Source organism: Giraffa tippelskirchi, chromosome 12, assembly GCF_054371585.1.
Source record: "Giraffa tippelskirchi isolate mGirTip1 chromosome 12, T2T-mGirTip1v1.2.pri, whole genome shotgun sequence".
NCBI classification, from domain to species: Eukaryota; Metazoa; Chordata; class Mammalia; order Artiodactyla; family Giraffidae; genus Giraffa; species Giraffa tippelskirchi.
In genome coordinates, this window is record NC_137286.1 from 53,855,104 (window position 1) to 53,870,589 (window position 15,486).

A 15,486-nucleotide genomic window follows, 5' to 3' on the forward strand; every position below is an offset into this window, starting at 1 on the left:
TCCAATGAATATTCGGGGTTGACTTCCTTTAGGATTGACTGATCCTGAGAGCTGTTTGCTATTATTTTGACAAATTCCTTTTCTGCTAAGTTTAGACAGGGATCCTTTCCACTGCTTGTAATTGACATCCCCAACACATTCATCTGTGTCCATGGCTCAATCCCCGTCTCCTGGCCACTGAGATAATAGTCTTGGCTTAAAAGCTCTGGCCAGTCATATAAGTGTCCAGCCCACTAGTCAGCTGAATGGAATCTCCTCTTAATGCTGACTCTTAGCCAGGCAGCCGCTCTTCTTGTCTTCTGTTTTTGAAATATCTTCATGCGAGTTCCTGCACACATGTTTCTCTAAGGACGTGCAGCACTTCGGAGCCCCTAGTTATTAAATGTGCTGGATGTAGGTTCAGTGACCTGAATGATAAGCAAGTAGGTCACGTGGCCTGAGTAGTGTCTGTGTTAGGCCTTGATCTGGATTCCTTGGCCATTTGTTGGAGGTACATCTGCCTTTATGCCCCCAATTTGTTCAGTACACACTGCTTTATAGAGCGCCTGTGTGTGCTGAGTCAGACCATGTGTCACGTCCTATGGATGTTAAGAGACCCTGACAATTCTCTAGATTCCTCTGTCAAGCTGAACAAAAGGGGAGACTTCTTACGTGGTAAATTTCTGCGTTCCCCTTTGGATTCTGTTTTTTCTAATTTTTTTTTTTTTTCTTTTGGAAGCTGTATAAGGTAGGATGGAAAAAGAAGTGAGATGGGAGAAGTAAAGGTTAAGCCTCGTTATTTTTTAAGATAAAAAACTTTGAATTTACCTTGTGAAATTAGACTTCCGCATGTCTCTGAGCACCAAGTGTCCCATGTGTATTCTCGTCGTTTACTGACTGTCTAAGATCAGATGTATGTATGGCCACTCAATTCCAGAGCAGAGTTTTAACTGCTAAATAGCCATCGTGGCAGTGGTTTAGTTGCTAAGTTGTGTCTGACTCTTGGTACCCCATGGACTGTAGCCCTCCAGGCTCATCCATCCATGGGCTTTCCCAGGCAAGAATACCAGAGTGGGTTGCCATTTCCTCCTCCAGGGGATCTTCCCGACCCAGAGATTAGGAGATTGTTTATTGTTCAGCCACCAAAATAGCCATGATTACACTTTTTCTCATTTCTCTCATCACCCTGTAGAGCATGTCAGTTATCATAGGCTTCCAGTTGTAGATGAGTAATTATATTCACTCAAAGAGAATTTAGAAAGGAAACAGTGATGTGCTTCTGTTTTCAAACAAGACACAAACATGGGCCCTGCCACGGGCCACATCAACACCTGCTCTTGTGAATCCTGTGCTGCCATTGCTCTCAAGGCCGCGTCTGGGTTGCATGTCAGTCCCAGCCCTGTGAGTTCCCTGATACCTGGCTTTCCCACACAGAGTTTACAGGGCTTGCTAAAAAGAGAGGCTCACCTTTGATCTTTCAGCAAGCACAGGTTTTTTTTTAATTGGAGTATAGTTGATTTACAATGCCATATTAATTTCTACTGTACAGCAAAGTGATGGTTATATATATAGTCATCTTTTCCATGCTGTTTCACACTCTTCTTTTTCATACTCTTTCTCATTATGGTTTATCACAGGATATTGAATATAGTTCTCTGTGCTCTACACGTGAACCTTGTTTATCCACCCTATGTATAATACTTTGCATCTGCTAACCGCAAACTCCCACTTCATCCTTCTCTGTTCTTCCCCTCTTGGCAAACACAAGTCTGTTCTTTATCAGCTGGCGCAATTGTATTACTATAATATGTGGAATCTTAAGAAGTGGTGCAAATGAACTTATTTACAAAACAGAAACACACTCACAGACTTAGAAAACAAAGAGTTGCCGAAGGGATTGAGGTGAGGGGAGGGATGAATTAGGCATTTAGGGTTAACATATATACACTGTTACATATAAAATAATCAACAAGGACCTGCTGTGTAGCACAGGGAACTCAATATTCTGTAATAACCTAAATGGGAAAAGAATCTATCAAAGACTAGATATATGTATAGCTGAATCACTGTGATAAATGGAAACTCATACAATGTTATAAATCAAATCCAATATAAAATAAAATTTTTTTAAAATAATATTGTTTTTGTTCAGTCACTCAGTCATGTCCGACTCTTTGCAACCCTATGGACTGCAGCACGCCAGGCTTGCCTGTCCTTCACTGTCTCCTGGATCTTGCTCAAACTTGTGTCCATTGGATCTATGATGCCATCTAACCATTTCATCCTCTGTCGCCGCCTTCTCCTCCTGCCCTCAATCTTTCCCAGCATCAGGGTCTTTTTCAGTGAACCATCGTTCACATCACGTGGCCAAAGTATTGTAGCTTTACTTCAGCATCAGTCCTTCCAATGAATATTCAGGGTTGGTTTCCTTCAGGATTGAATAGTAATTGGAAAAAAAAAAAAAACTGCATAATTTTTGTTCAATTTGTGTTTGTCACTTTTGAAACTCATTTGCCTCTGACCACAAAGATTCCTTTGTCTCTGACCCTTGTCTGTTTTCTCTTTGCAGGGAAGAGCGATCCCTTTTGCTTGTTGGAGTTAGGAAATGACCGACTTCAGACACATACCATTTACAAAAACCTCAACCCTGAGTGGAACAAAGTTTTTACATTGTAAGTACTTTAGCCCCTGGAATATCAAAGAGCAGCTTTAACTCAGAGACCAATTATTTCTGATATGTGTGGGGCAGTCTAGGGCTCTTGAGTGGGACTTTCTGTCTGTTTTTATGGGCAAAGAAGAAATTTTATTGTTTTTCTCCTTCTGAAAACCTTTTATGCTTTCATTTTATAGAGTATAGTGTTAATAATAGAAGAGACCGTTTGGAACTGCAAGAGAGTGTTATAGGAGGCATTTGTAAAGTAGGTCTCTTAGTGACTCAATTAATCTGTGAGTAGAAGAAAGCTTCCATATATCTAGACTAATTCATTCCTGGGTTAAAGGAAATTACAAATGTAGACATGTCTTAAATTGAAGGAGCTTATATTGTACAACAGTATTTTAAAATCAGAAGGCTTGCATTCTGCCAAAGTCTTTTGGAACATACAGATTATGTGTGATTCCTCAAAGACTCCCCAAGGCCCCTTGTATTCCAGCTTATCTGAATGACCTGCTCTATAGTGATGCCCACTTTTTAGACTCAGGTGTTTAGGAAGCTAGATATCTTTCTAGTTGCTTTAGATTCCAAGGCACCTGGCTATTAAAGGGAGGCTCACCCATTGTTGCATCTGGGTGAAATGGTGGTACACTGCCTCACAACACTGAGGAATGCTTTATCTGTGCTTATAACTAAAATAATATAGTTTGTTGTGAATTTATGAATTGGTGCCTCCCAAGCAGAAAGTTTATGTACGAGAAGAGGTTAACTGTGCTAACCAGGTTTGCAAGAGTCTCTTGTTTGGTCAACACCTTGCCAATGACCATGGCTCTGTGTTTTCATTAGAGCTGATGTCTGGCTCTGGTCAACATTGAAAAATTTATAAACAAGTGACTATGCATGACCTTTTAGTATTTTGTGTTTCAACAATAGGATGCTTTCAGGGGATCTTGGGAAATAGTGATTTTGACCACCCTTGTTTTTAAAGGAAATTCTTCATTAATTTAAAGTAAAGAAAATCTTATTTTTGCTCTTCTCATCTGGAAGTCTCTTTGTCGTCCTTGTTCTGTCCCCTGTTCTCTTTCTTTATCCTGTTTCTTTAACAGTCCTTCCCTTGAGTACACATATACATGGAAAATGTCATAGTAAAAAAGTTGACTTTTTTTTTCCATATGGATGTCTGAATCTTCACTGATGGAAGGTTTGGGAATACAGTCAGTTTGATTTAATTTTTGGAATTTAATTAAATGGTAGTTTTATACTCTGAGGACATACAGACTTAATTAGTGAAAACGTGTTTTCAGATCTTCCTGGAACAGCCTTCACTTGTGTGTGTTTGTATCTAATTCATGGTTTATTTCTTGTTTCAGTCCCATTAAAGATATCCATGATGTTTTGGAAGTGACAGTGTTTGATGAAGATGGAGATAAACCACCTGATTTTCTTGGAAAAGTTGCCATTCCCTTGCTGTCTGTAAGTTACCTTCATTAATACACAATATGGGAATCATTTTGCAGTTGACAAGTGTCTGTGATCTAGAATTGCTTTGTCTTTGTCAGTCGGCGAAGGGGAAAAGCCCTCGCCAGCTACGTGCTGTGCTGTGCTCAGTCGTGTCCGACTCTGTGCCATGCTATGGCCTGTAGCCCGCCAGGCTCCTCTGTCCGTGGGATTCTCCAGGCAAGAAGACTGGAGTGGGTTGCCATGCCCTCCTTCAGGGGATCTTTTCGAGTCAGGGATTGAACCTGCATCTCTTACATCTCCTGTGTTAGCAGATGGGTTCTTTACCACTAGCATCACCTGGGAAGTGCCCCCGCCCCCCAGCTATAGCAGGAAACAACTGTTTTATTCCTTATCCTTCTCCAGTACTTTCAGTAATTTGTAATGTAAAGTCACATAATTTCTCTCTGTGTGTGTCAATTGCATATTGATTTAACCAACCAAGATATTTTGACCAGTCTCTCAATCCACCCTGGCTCTTTCCATCCTGAGATAGAAGTGTCACTTTGGTTTCTGGGAATACACATCTATGACTGATTTTCCATTTGTGAATGGAAAACATACATATTTTTCTTTATTACCTTCTTCCTGCCCATTTCTTCAAAGATTACTTTGCTGGTAACTGCACAGTTGTTCTCAGTTCTACTAAAGACCATTTTCTCAAAAGTTCTGTTTGCCTTTGTGTGTGTGTGCTCAGTCGCTCAGTCATGTCTGACTCTTTGAGACCCCATGGACTGTAGCCCACCAGACTCCTCTGTCCATGGAATTTTCCCAGCAAGAATACTGGAACACGTTGACATTTCCTCCTCCAGGGGATCTTCCTGACCCAGGAATTGATCTTGCATCTCCTGCACTGCAGGCAGGTTCTTTACCACTGAGCTGCTGGGTAGGCCTTTTTGGCAGTCTTATTTTCAGTCTTCAAAAATAATTTGTGGAAGGAAGCAGAGAGCCTCTCTTGGAGAAAGAGAACTGTTTTGATCGTCCCATTAAAAGGTAGGCTTCCTAGGTGACTCAGTGATTAAGAATCTGCCTGCAATGGAGGAGACACAGATTTGATCCCTGGTTGGGAAAATCCGCTGGAGAAGGAAATGACAACCCACTCCAGTATTCTTGCCTGGAAAATCCCATGGAGAGAGGAGCCCGGTGGGCTATGTACAGTCCCTGGGGTCACAGAGAGTCGGACACAACTGAGCAACTGAGCGCACATTAAAAGGTGATGTGGGGACTTTGTGGTTCAGTGGCTAAGACTCTGCCCTCAGCGCAGGGTTCCATCCCTGGTCAGGGAACTAGATCCCTCATTCCTCAAGTAAGAGTTCACACGCCACAGCTAAAGACCCTGCATGCCACAGCCAAGACCTGGAGCAGCCAAATCAATCAATCAATAAATATTAGGAAAAAACAAAAGGTTATGTGTCAGAGTGAGCTAAAAGTTAAATGATAAAAATACCCTATAAAATTCAGAGGACAAAGCACCAAATGATGTCTTTACATGGGCCAACGTGGAAAGCTGGGATCTGAATTCATCTATTAATTGGGCATTTATATACTCTTCTAGACGGGGGAATTTCAGTTTTTCATCCAGTCATTCATACAGTGTGTGGTAGAATTGTTATGACCTTTATCAGTCAGGAAGGATTTATTTTTTTCTTCCCAAAGACTTATTTCCCCACAGCTCTTAGCGCATGTTAGAGCAGTCTGTAGTGTATCCCCGAGATTAGACAAGCTCATGTGGTGTTTGCAGAACGGGGGATGCTGTACCTCACAGTATCTCTTTTCTTTTTGATTGCTTGGTTAATTTCTCCCCGAATTCTCATATCCCTGATGTGACTTGAAGAGTGTGGTGGAGCAGCTGTTCCCTTGTAGATCCGGCTGCTGCCAAATGTTCTGAGCCATCAGCCGCAGGCCATGCCAGCTCTCAGAGAGGACACGGTGATTTGGGACTCCCCTCCTTTTTTTATTACACCTTTGTCAGTTATTCCTGGAAGACTCTATGTGATAAGAACACAGGGCACACTTTTTAAAGAGGTCTAAAAGTACAGGAAAGCAGGGCTCTTCTTTAGGATTTAGTGTCCTTTTTCCTCTAACCTATTTTGGACATGTCTCCTCTTGTTTTAATGGGTAAATCCGTAGTAGCATCTTGGATCGCCTGAAGGGTGGGCACTCATACTCACGCTCAGGTACTCAGTGCTGTTCGATTCTTCGTGACTCCATGGACACAGCCCCCCAGGCTTCTTTTTCCTGGAATTTTCCAGGCAAGAATACTGGAGTGGGTTGCTCTTTTCTTCTGCAGGGGATCTTGCTGAGCCAGGGATCAAACCTGCATCTCCTGGGTCTCCTGCATTGTAGGCAGATTTTTTACCGTTGAGCCACTGGGGAAGCCCAGTTGAACACTACTTCGTATCTTTATTAAACTCCCTCTGTTTCATATATTAACATTTCGTGTATTCTGTCTTTCTAGAATAACAACAAGTTAACCCAGCTTTCTTTCCTCCTTCCCTTGTAATGTACAATCGCTGTATGCTGTGGAGTTAGATCTAAGAAATTACCTCTGGCTAAAGCAGAGTTCACAAGCAAGACTACAGGAGTGGGTTACCATTCAACTCACTTCAGATTCTCCAGGGGATCTTCCAGACCCAGGGATCAAACCTGTGTCTCCTGTGTCTCCTGCATTGCAGGCAGACTCTTTACTGCTTGAGTCATTGGGGAAGCCCTTCAGAAATCAGATTTAGGGTTTCTCAACCTTAGCACCTTTGATATTGCTGGATGGATCATTCTTGGCTGTGGGACTTTGCTATGCATTATAGGAAGTTTAGCAGCATCCCTGATCTCTATCCACTAGATATCAGTTGTACCCATCCACCTATCACTACTGTGATAACCAAATATGTCTGTGAAGACATTCCCAAATGTTCTGGGGCAAAATCACTACCGGCGGACTGGAGAACCATTGATGTAGATTAATAGAGTTTCCAAACTATAGCTTTATATAGCCTTCAAAATACAAGATAGAGTGATCTGTGATAGAGTGATTCATTTGATTTCAATGAATGCAAGTCCCCAGTCCCGTTAAGTTTTTTTCAGGTTGTTGATAAGCTACCCTGAAATATAAGTATTCATTTGTTGATAAATATCTATCAAATGTTCAGTGTGTGCCAAGAATTGTTGTAGGTCGTAGTGTGCTAACAATGACCACAGTGAAGCTATCTCCTCTTTTGGAACTTATTTTTGGATTGTAGGAGGCAATATACAAACCAGAACAACATCAACAACAAAAGCACTAGATAGTAGGTTAGGGGCTGCCCTGGTGGCTCAGACGGTAAAGAATCTGTCTGCAATGCAGGAGACCTAGGTTTGGTCCCAGGTTCAGGAAGATGCCCTGGAAACGGGAATGGCTACCCACTCCAGTATTCTTGCCTGGAGAATCCCATGGTCAGAGGATCCTGGTGGGCTATAGTCCATGGGGTTGCAAAGAGTCAGACACCACTGTACAGCTAACACTTTCATGCACTTAGATGGTGAAAAGTGCTATGTAGAAAATTAAGCAGAAAATTAAACAGGGGGAGGAGCCTTGTAGAGGATGTGTGTGGGGAAGGGATGCAATTCTCCATGATCTGGGCAGGGAGGGCCTCACTGGACAGGGAACATTTGAGAGAGAGCTTCAGTAGGTGAGGAAGGGAATATGTGGGGAGATTTCAGGCAGGAAATCTTCAAGTTCAAAGGCTCCAGGCCAGACATTGACTGTCAGATTTCAAAAATAGCAGAGTGGACAGTGTGGATGGAATGGAGTAGAGAACAGCAGATGTGGGATAAGAAAGGACAGGGGATAGGGTGGCCTGGGAGAGGACCTTGTGAGACCCTGAAGCCTGAGAGGTAGGAGGACTCTGGCTCTTCTTTAGTGGTGACAAAACTACAGGGTGGTTTCTAGCTGGGGAGTGCTTCATTTGGTTTATACTGCTTGTTTCTATACAAATGTAGCACGTGGAGAAAAATGCCCAGATCTGAAAGGGCTCCATTATGTCGAGGCAGGGTGGCTGGAGCCACTTTTCCCCTTAGGGACTTCAGGGGCCCAGAGAGGTTGAGCTGAATAAGACATTTCAACTACCATTGTTCAGTGTGGCTGTTCCAGTTCAGATGTATTTCCAATGCTTTGACCAATAGGTTGGGCAGTGATCATATCTTACATAGGACCTATGTGGCTCTTGATACACCTGCAACATACTTTCTCCAAATGAACTGATCCCCTACCTAAAGTGAAAGTATAAATGTGGTAGAAAGCAAGGCCATAACCCTCAGTATCTGTTATCAGCAAATTTTGTTTATTTCATTGCTCATTTGATTTTTTATTTATATTTACAGTATTTATAGTTTTCATTGGTTAGAATTATTTTAAAAGAATTCTAACTTGTGATTTAGAGGGTATGTTTTAAAATGTATTTATTTAGCCCTAGGTTTTTTCTTTATTTAACGTCTATTGAGCAGTGCTTACCTAGATAGCCTGTGCTGTGCACTTGCCATATGGCACATCACTAATTCTGTGACAATCTAATGAGGCATGCTTTATTATTTTGGCCATTTACAAATGAGGAAACTGAGGCAAGGAAAGACTCCTATAGCTGGAAAGTAGTAAGGCTAGGTTTGAATTAAGAAATCTCATATAAGAGCCATCCTAAGAGGATATTATGCTGCTATAATGAGTAGCTATTAAGTAAATATTGTGCCAAAAGCAGTAACCAATATGTGTTTTGTGCAACCACTAGGCTCAGCACAATGAAGGTAGAGGGCGGGCGTTCAGGTGGGACACAGAGTTAAAGACTTGCATGTCATGGGTAATGTCCATGAGGCAAACATTAAAGACCTGAAATGTCAGGTGTCATATAAAGGGAACAGGAAAATGCATGATGAAAGGGCTGAATTTAACTTTGGGATGACTTAGAAAGCGGGGTGTCTGGGCTGGCCAAGAAGGAGTAGAGTGTTGATAGGGACAGCTGGGTGAGGAAGAATGAAGGCCATTCCAAGCAGAGAGGAAAGCCTGAGCAGAGAAAGAGAGGGGCAAAGGAGAGGCTGCAGTCTGGAAGCAAAGAGCAGCCTGGGTGCTGCTGACTTGAAAAAAGAATTCACGACGTGAGTTGCTGTCGTCTTCAGTCACTAAGTCGTGTCCCACTTTTTGTGACCCCATAAACTGCAGCACGCCAGGCTTCTCTGTCCATCACTATCTCCCTGAGCTTGCTCAAACTCATGCCCATTGAGTCAGTGATGCCATCCAACCATCTCATCCTCTGTCGTCCCCTTCTCCTCCTGCTTCAATCTTTCCCAGCATCAGGGTCTTTTCCAATCAGTCAGCTCTTCGCATCAGGTGGCCAAAGTATTGGAGCTTCAGCATCAGTCTTTCCAATGAACATTCAGGGTTGATATCCTTTAGGACTGACTGGTTTGATTTCCTTGTAGTCCAAGGGACTCTCAAGAGTCTTCTCCAGCCCCATAGTTTTAAAGCATCAGTTCTTCTGCATTCAGCCTTCTTTATGGTCCCACTCTCACATCCATACATGACTACTGGAAAAACCATAGCTTTGCCTATTTTGGACCTTTGTCAGCAAAGTGATGCTTATTAAAACACAGTCTAGGTTTGACATAGCTATTCTTCCAAGGAGCAAGTATCTTTTAATTTTGTGGCTGCAGTCTCTGTCCATATTGTTTGGAGCCCAAGAAAATGAAATCTGACACTGTTTCCATATTTTTCCCACCTATTTGCCGTGAAGTGTTAGGACCGGATGCCATGATCTTAGTTTTTTGAATGTTGCATTTTAAGCCAGCTTAAGTTCTTTTTCGTGAGAGTTGCAAGTTAAGTTTTATGGGAGCAAAATGAGGACTATAGCCTGGGAGACAGCATTTCAGCTCTGAGAAACTGCTCCAAAGAGGTAGAGGGAAGGTCAGTATATATGTGATTTTGGTGAAGGGGGGGTACATGCAATCAAATGCAGTATTTTTGCAGAGGTTTCTGATAGTTTCGAGGAGCAGTCATCACTGTGACAGACTTTAGTGCTTTTCTAGGTATGAGGAGCTACAAGAATTAGGCTCATAAAATCAGCTCCTGAAAATTTCTCACTATCTGAAAACCTGTTCTGCCAATTTGTCCCTGAGTATAGAGTGCCTCATTTCTGTTCTCCACCCTGAACTCCTTCCAGGGGTGTTGAAAACCACCAGCAGCTGCACATGATCTAATCCTTGTATTAGATTGCAGGTGCCATGGTGGTGGTGGTTTATTTGCTAAGTCGTGTCCAACTCTTCTGAGACCCCATAGACTGTAGCCCACCAGGCTCCTCTGTCCATGGGATTTTCCAGGCAAGAGTACTGGAGTGGGTTGCCAGTTCCTTCTCCAGGGGATCTTCCTCAGCCAGGGATCGAGCCTGGGTCTCCTGCTTTGCAGGTGGATTCTTTTACAACTAAGCCACCAGGGAAGCCCTGGCAAGTGCCTGACGAGTGCTAATTTGTAGCTGATGGTGCCTAGCACTCAGTGTAAACAAGCAGGCAGGAAAATGCAGCTTGTGAGGGGTGGAGGGAGCTTGGGGCTTATTCTTTGAGCAGGGATTACTTGAAGGCTATGGGCCTGGGATAGATATATCAGAGAAGTTTGCTAGGAAGAAAGTTGTGGCTCCAGGGCGAAGCAAGATACAGGGGAAGAATACTTCCTGGAGGAATTGGTTGCAACTCCAGAAATAAGCATCACAGAGAAAACCCTCCAATTCTGTGTTCTGTGTCTCTTAGGAGAAGGATTTATTTCCCTGCTCTTTTAATATCAGAGAAAATCATAAAAATTGATTTGTTGGTGCTTCACTATTATCTCTATAGGATACGGAACGATACCTGAAAATACCTTTGTTGTTGTTCATACACTGAGTTGTGTCTGACTGTTTGCGACCCCATGAACCACAGCACGCCAGGCCTCCCTGTCCATCACCAATTCCCAGAGCTTGCTCAAACTCATGTCCGTCGAGTCAGTGATGCCATCCAACCATCTCATCCTCTGTCGTCCCCTTCTCCTCCTGCCTTCAGTCATTCCCAGCATCAGGATCTTTTGCAGTGACTCAGTTCTTCCCATCAGGTGGCCAAAGAATTGGAACTTCAGCTTCAGAATCAGTCCTTCCAATGAATATTCAGGATTGATTTCCTTTAGTTTGTACTGACTGGATCTCTTTGTTGTCCAGGGGGACTCTCAAGAGTCTTCTCCACTATCATACCTTATTTCATATTTAAAAGTAAAAATTGTATTTCTTAGGGTACATAATTTTTGTGAGAACACATTTTCTTTAATCAGGTTATAAACTAAAATTTGACTTACACTTTCAGAGAAAATGCAAACTACATTTTAAAATGTCTAAGTGTTAAGTATTCAAAGTACTTCAACTTTTGCTCTCTCTCAAATTGTTAATGTGCTAAGTGCATCTCAGCCTATTAAATAAAGAGCCTGTTCTGAATTTAATATATCCTTTAATAAGGGTGAATATATTGGGTAACTCTTGACTCCCTTAGAATTCGTATTCTAAAATCAATATATTAATGGTGGTGAATTGTTCAAAGCGTATACATGTGCTCAGGTATACATCTGAATTGAAGGAATCCAGGACAATGAGCCATCCTGCCACATATTTTGTTTCTGTTCAACTTTTTAAAAGAACTTTTTAAAAAATGATTATATAGATATGTAAAGCCTTTTACTCATGATGAAAAGCAGTAGAAAATTATAATTGTATCAGATTATAATCTGAATTTTTTTTTTCTTGGCTGTATCATACAGCATGGGGAACTTCCCCGAACAGGGATGGGACCCCTGCCCCCTGGTGGAAGCTCGGAGTCTTAACCACTGGACCACCGGGCAAGCCCTTCTAGTTCTTCATGTTTAAGATGAAAATAATGATAGTTTCTACTGCTAGGATTGTTGCAACAATTTAATGAGCTTATATACTTATGAATTAACTATTAAAATGAAACCTTTTATATAAGATCCAGCCAATGCAAAAGCTTAAGAAAAATAAATGATATTTTTATGAAGGAAATACTTTATTTGCAAGTACTAGCTATCTTAGAATATCTATAAATATAAAGAAAATTAATAGACAATATATTGGAATTTTCAAAGTCAGTAATGTGTAAACAACATCAAAATTGAGAAAATGAAAACCAGTGGCCATACCTAGTAGAAAACATTTTAAAAACCTAAAAAAAGAAAATAAATAAAACCACCAAAGAGTGTAACAGCAAGAAACAAAAACTATTATAATGCTTAAAAACTATGTGAGGAAGTTCTAGAACTGTACTGAAGGAAATGAAAACACTAAATAATCATTTAAATAGCTAAGTAGTTGAGAACCATTTAATATATAAGAAGCTTGAAACATGAAGTCATTGAAAGGATACACTAAATGATCACTGTATTAGTGGGGTAAGTTGATTGCTTATTCATCAGGGCAAAATATATCAGCAAGTTACACGAAACACAGTAACTATTTCAAGAGGAATTAAAGGTCAAACACTTGGAAGAAACTGCATAAACAAAACTATTAAAATAATGGAAAGAGCTATACAAGCAAACTGAAAAACAGGAGTGATAACAGAACTAGATTTAAGATGTCACAGTGAAAGCAAAAATTGCCTTGGAAGATTAGAAGACATAGGATAGGTTGGTTAAAAAAAAAAAAAAAAAACTTGCATCATAAAAGCAAATAGATGACAGCAATAATATAAAAGTTTTTAATCAGTAAGCAAAAGACAATTCAATCTAGCAGAAAGTTTAAATCAAGGAGGCAGAAATCTGAATAGCTAATAAGCATATGAATGGCTCATACTTTATTCAGCCACTGTCATGGTTGTTAAGAGTGCAGAAGAGGAAGCCAGACCACCTGGGTTAACGCCCAGTCTTCTCCCCAAACTGGCTGTGTGACTTTTGACACCTTCCTTAATATCTCTGGCTGTCTCTCATCCTCTATGAAATGAAGATAATTATCACTGTACTTGCAGTGGAGATCTGTGGTGAGGATTTAAATGGTTCGGTAGATGTAAAAGGACCGGAGAAGGCGATGGCACCCCACTCCAGTACTCTTGCCTGGAAAATCCCATGAATGGAGGAGCCTGGTAGGCTGCAGTCCATGGGGTTGCTAAGAGTCAGACATGACTGAGTGACTTCACATTCACTTTTCCCTTTCATGCATTGGAGAAGGAAATGGCAACCCACTCCAGTGTTCTTGCCTGGAGAATCCCAGGGACGGCAGAGCCTGGTGGGCTGCCATCTATGGGGTCGCACAGAGTCGGACACGACTGAGGTGACTTAGCAGTAGCAGATGTAAAAGAAGTACACAGTAGCACACAGTAACCCCTTAAAGTGTAAACTGTCACCTTCATCACCCTTGTTTTAGTAGCTTAAATTACTAAGTTAGTAAACCATCAGATTAACAAATATAGTCAAGATTTTTCAAGAACAGTGGCGATTAAGTATAGCAAAAGGACTCTCTCCAGTGCAGTTGGAGGGAGCATGACCTGATACAAACCTCCTAGAAGAGGCTTTGGATTAAAATTTAATAGACATATCTTTACACATTCATGTACTAGATATCTATTTTAGAGAGGTAACTGGGGCTTGGAGAAATACAGTAATTAGCCACATTCACACAGATGTTAAATGCCAGAAATGGGAATTGAATTGAAGTCTCTCTGGTTTCATGGTCCTACCATGGCCCACTGTTAATAAACATATGACAGAAAATGTTCAGTTTCATTAGATATAAAAAAGCACATATTAAAACAACCTGAGGCCATTTTATTCCTATGAAATTGCTGTATATTAGATAAAAATGCCTGTGGTTGGCAAAGTTGCAAGGAAGTGGACAGGCTCACTCACTGAAGCCAGGAGAGTAGAAGTTAACACAGTATTTTAGGAGAGCAAGTTGGCAGTACTTGCTGAAACTGTAAAAATAGGTGTACCCTGTTACTCAGTAATTCCACCTAAAATTCTTTTGGGGGGAATACATCATGGAAACATAAGGATATCTATGTATAAAACTATCGCAGTGTCTGTAGCTGTTAAAAATTGGAAACAATCTTAGTTACAATGTAAGATTTGTTGTTGTTCAGTTGCTCAGTGGTGTCTGACTCTTTGTGAGTCCATGGACTGCAGCACGCCAGGCTTCCCTGTCCTTCATTGTCTGCCTGAGTTTGATCAAACTCATGTCCATTGAGTCGCTGATGCCATCCAACCACTTCATCCTCTGCCTTCCCCCTTCTCCTGCCCTCAGCCTTTCCCAACATCAGGGAAGACTTTTCCAATGGTAAGAAGCTGGAAGATTGGTGAAGTTAATTACAGAATATTATTTTCCAATGGAAGATTGGTTAAGTTAATTATGGAATATTCATAAGATAAAGAACCACTCTGAATTATGGAGAAGAATCAATTTTTACAGTGGAGATTGTTTCCCATACTTTTTGTCAAGTTTAAAACACAAGTGATTAAAAAGCATATAAATTAAAATAAGGCTAAAAAATCATGTTATTTCATAAGCAGCTTCTATGTACTTGTCACTGTTCTTACTGCTTTTTGCTGATTATTTCACAACAGCTGCTGAGATATGTATCTTTTTTATTCACTCTTTACAGATTAGGAACCTAGAGAGAAATTATGTAACTTATCCAAAGTTTAATAGCCACTCTGAGCCAGAGCCAGAATTTAAACTCACTTCATCTGCCTCTAGAGCCCCAATCTTTATCCAGTACACTGTGATCTTATTTTCCTAAGATGTCGTTTAGTTGCTAAGTCGTGTCCAACTCTTTGCAAGCCCATAGAGTGCAGCGTACCAGGCTTCCCTGTCCTCCACTATCTCCAGAGTTGGCTCAAACTCATGTCCATTGAGTTGGTGGGCTTTCCCTGGTGGCTCAGACAGTGAAGAATCTGCCTGCATTTCAGCAGACCTAGGTTTGGTCCCTGGGTTGGAAAGATTCCCTGGAGAAGGGAATGGGTACCAACTCTAGTATTCTTGCCTGGAGAATTCCATTGACAGAGAGGCCTGACGAGCTATGGTCCATGGGGCTGCAAAGAGTCAGACTATCACTTTCTTAAGTTAAATACATGTTTAAAAGTACATTACAAATTAGAGCTGTGTGTTTTTTAAAATATGTAAAAGATAAAAATTACGTTTTTTTCTTTTTTAAGTTATTTTTGTAAACTGTACGGCATTCATACAATTAGTGTATAGTAGTTTGTAAAGACAGCTTATATTTTAAGGAGAGGACTTGACGGGCTTGCTGGATACAGCAAGGTTTTCTGATTTTTTCAAAGTTCAGTGCAGGGTTTTGGATTCAAGAAGTGAGTGGAT

General features: G+C 41.1%; 1 protein-coding gene across 10 annotated transcripts in view; it reads left to right on the forward strand.

The window, feature by feature from the left end:
- Positions 1 to 15,486, forward strand: part of MCTP2 (multiple C2 and transmembrane domain containing 2) — a 255,126-nt gene that overhangs the window by 147,028 nt on the left and 92,612 nt on the right. For all 10 annotated transcript variants that reach the window (XM_081552154.1, XM_081552155.1, XM_081552153.1 and 7 more), the window contains 2 exons: positions 2,549 to 2,651; positions 4,003 to 4,105. In XM_081552154.1, the coding sequence (XP_081408280.1) occupies positions 2,549 to 2,651; positions 4,003 to 4,105 (206 nt within the window). The remainder of the gene's footprint in view (positions 1 to 2,548; positions 2,652 to 4,002; positions 4,106 to 15,486) is intronic.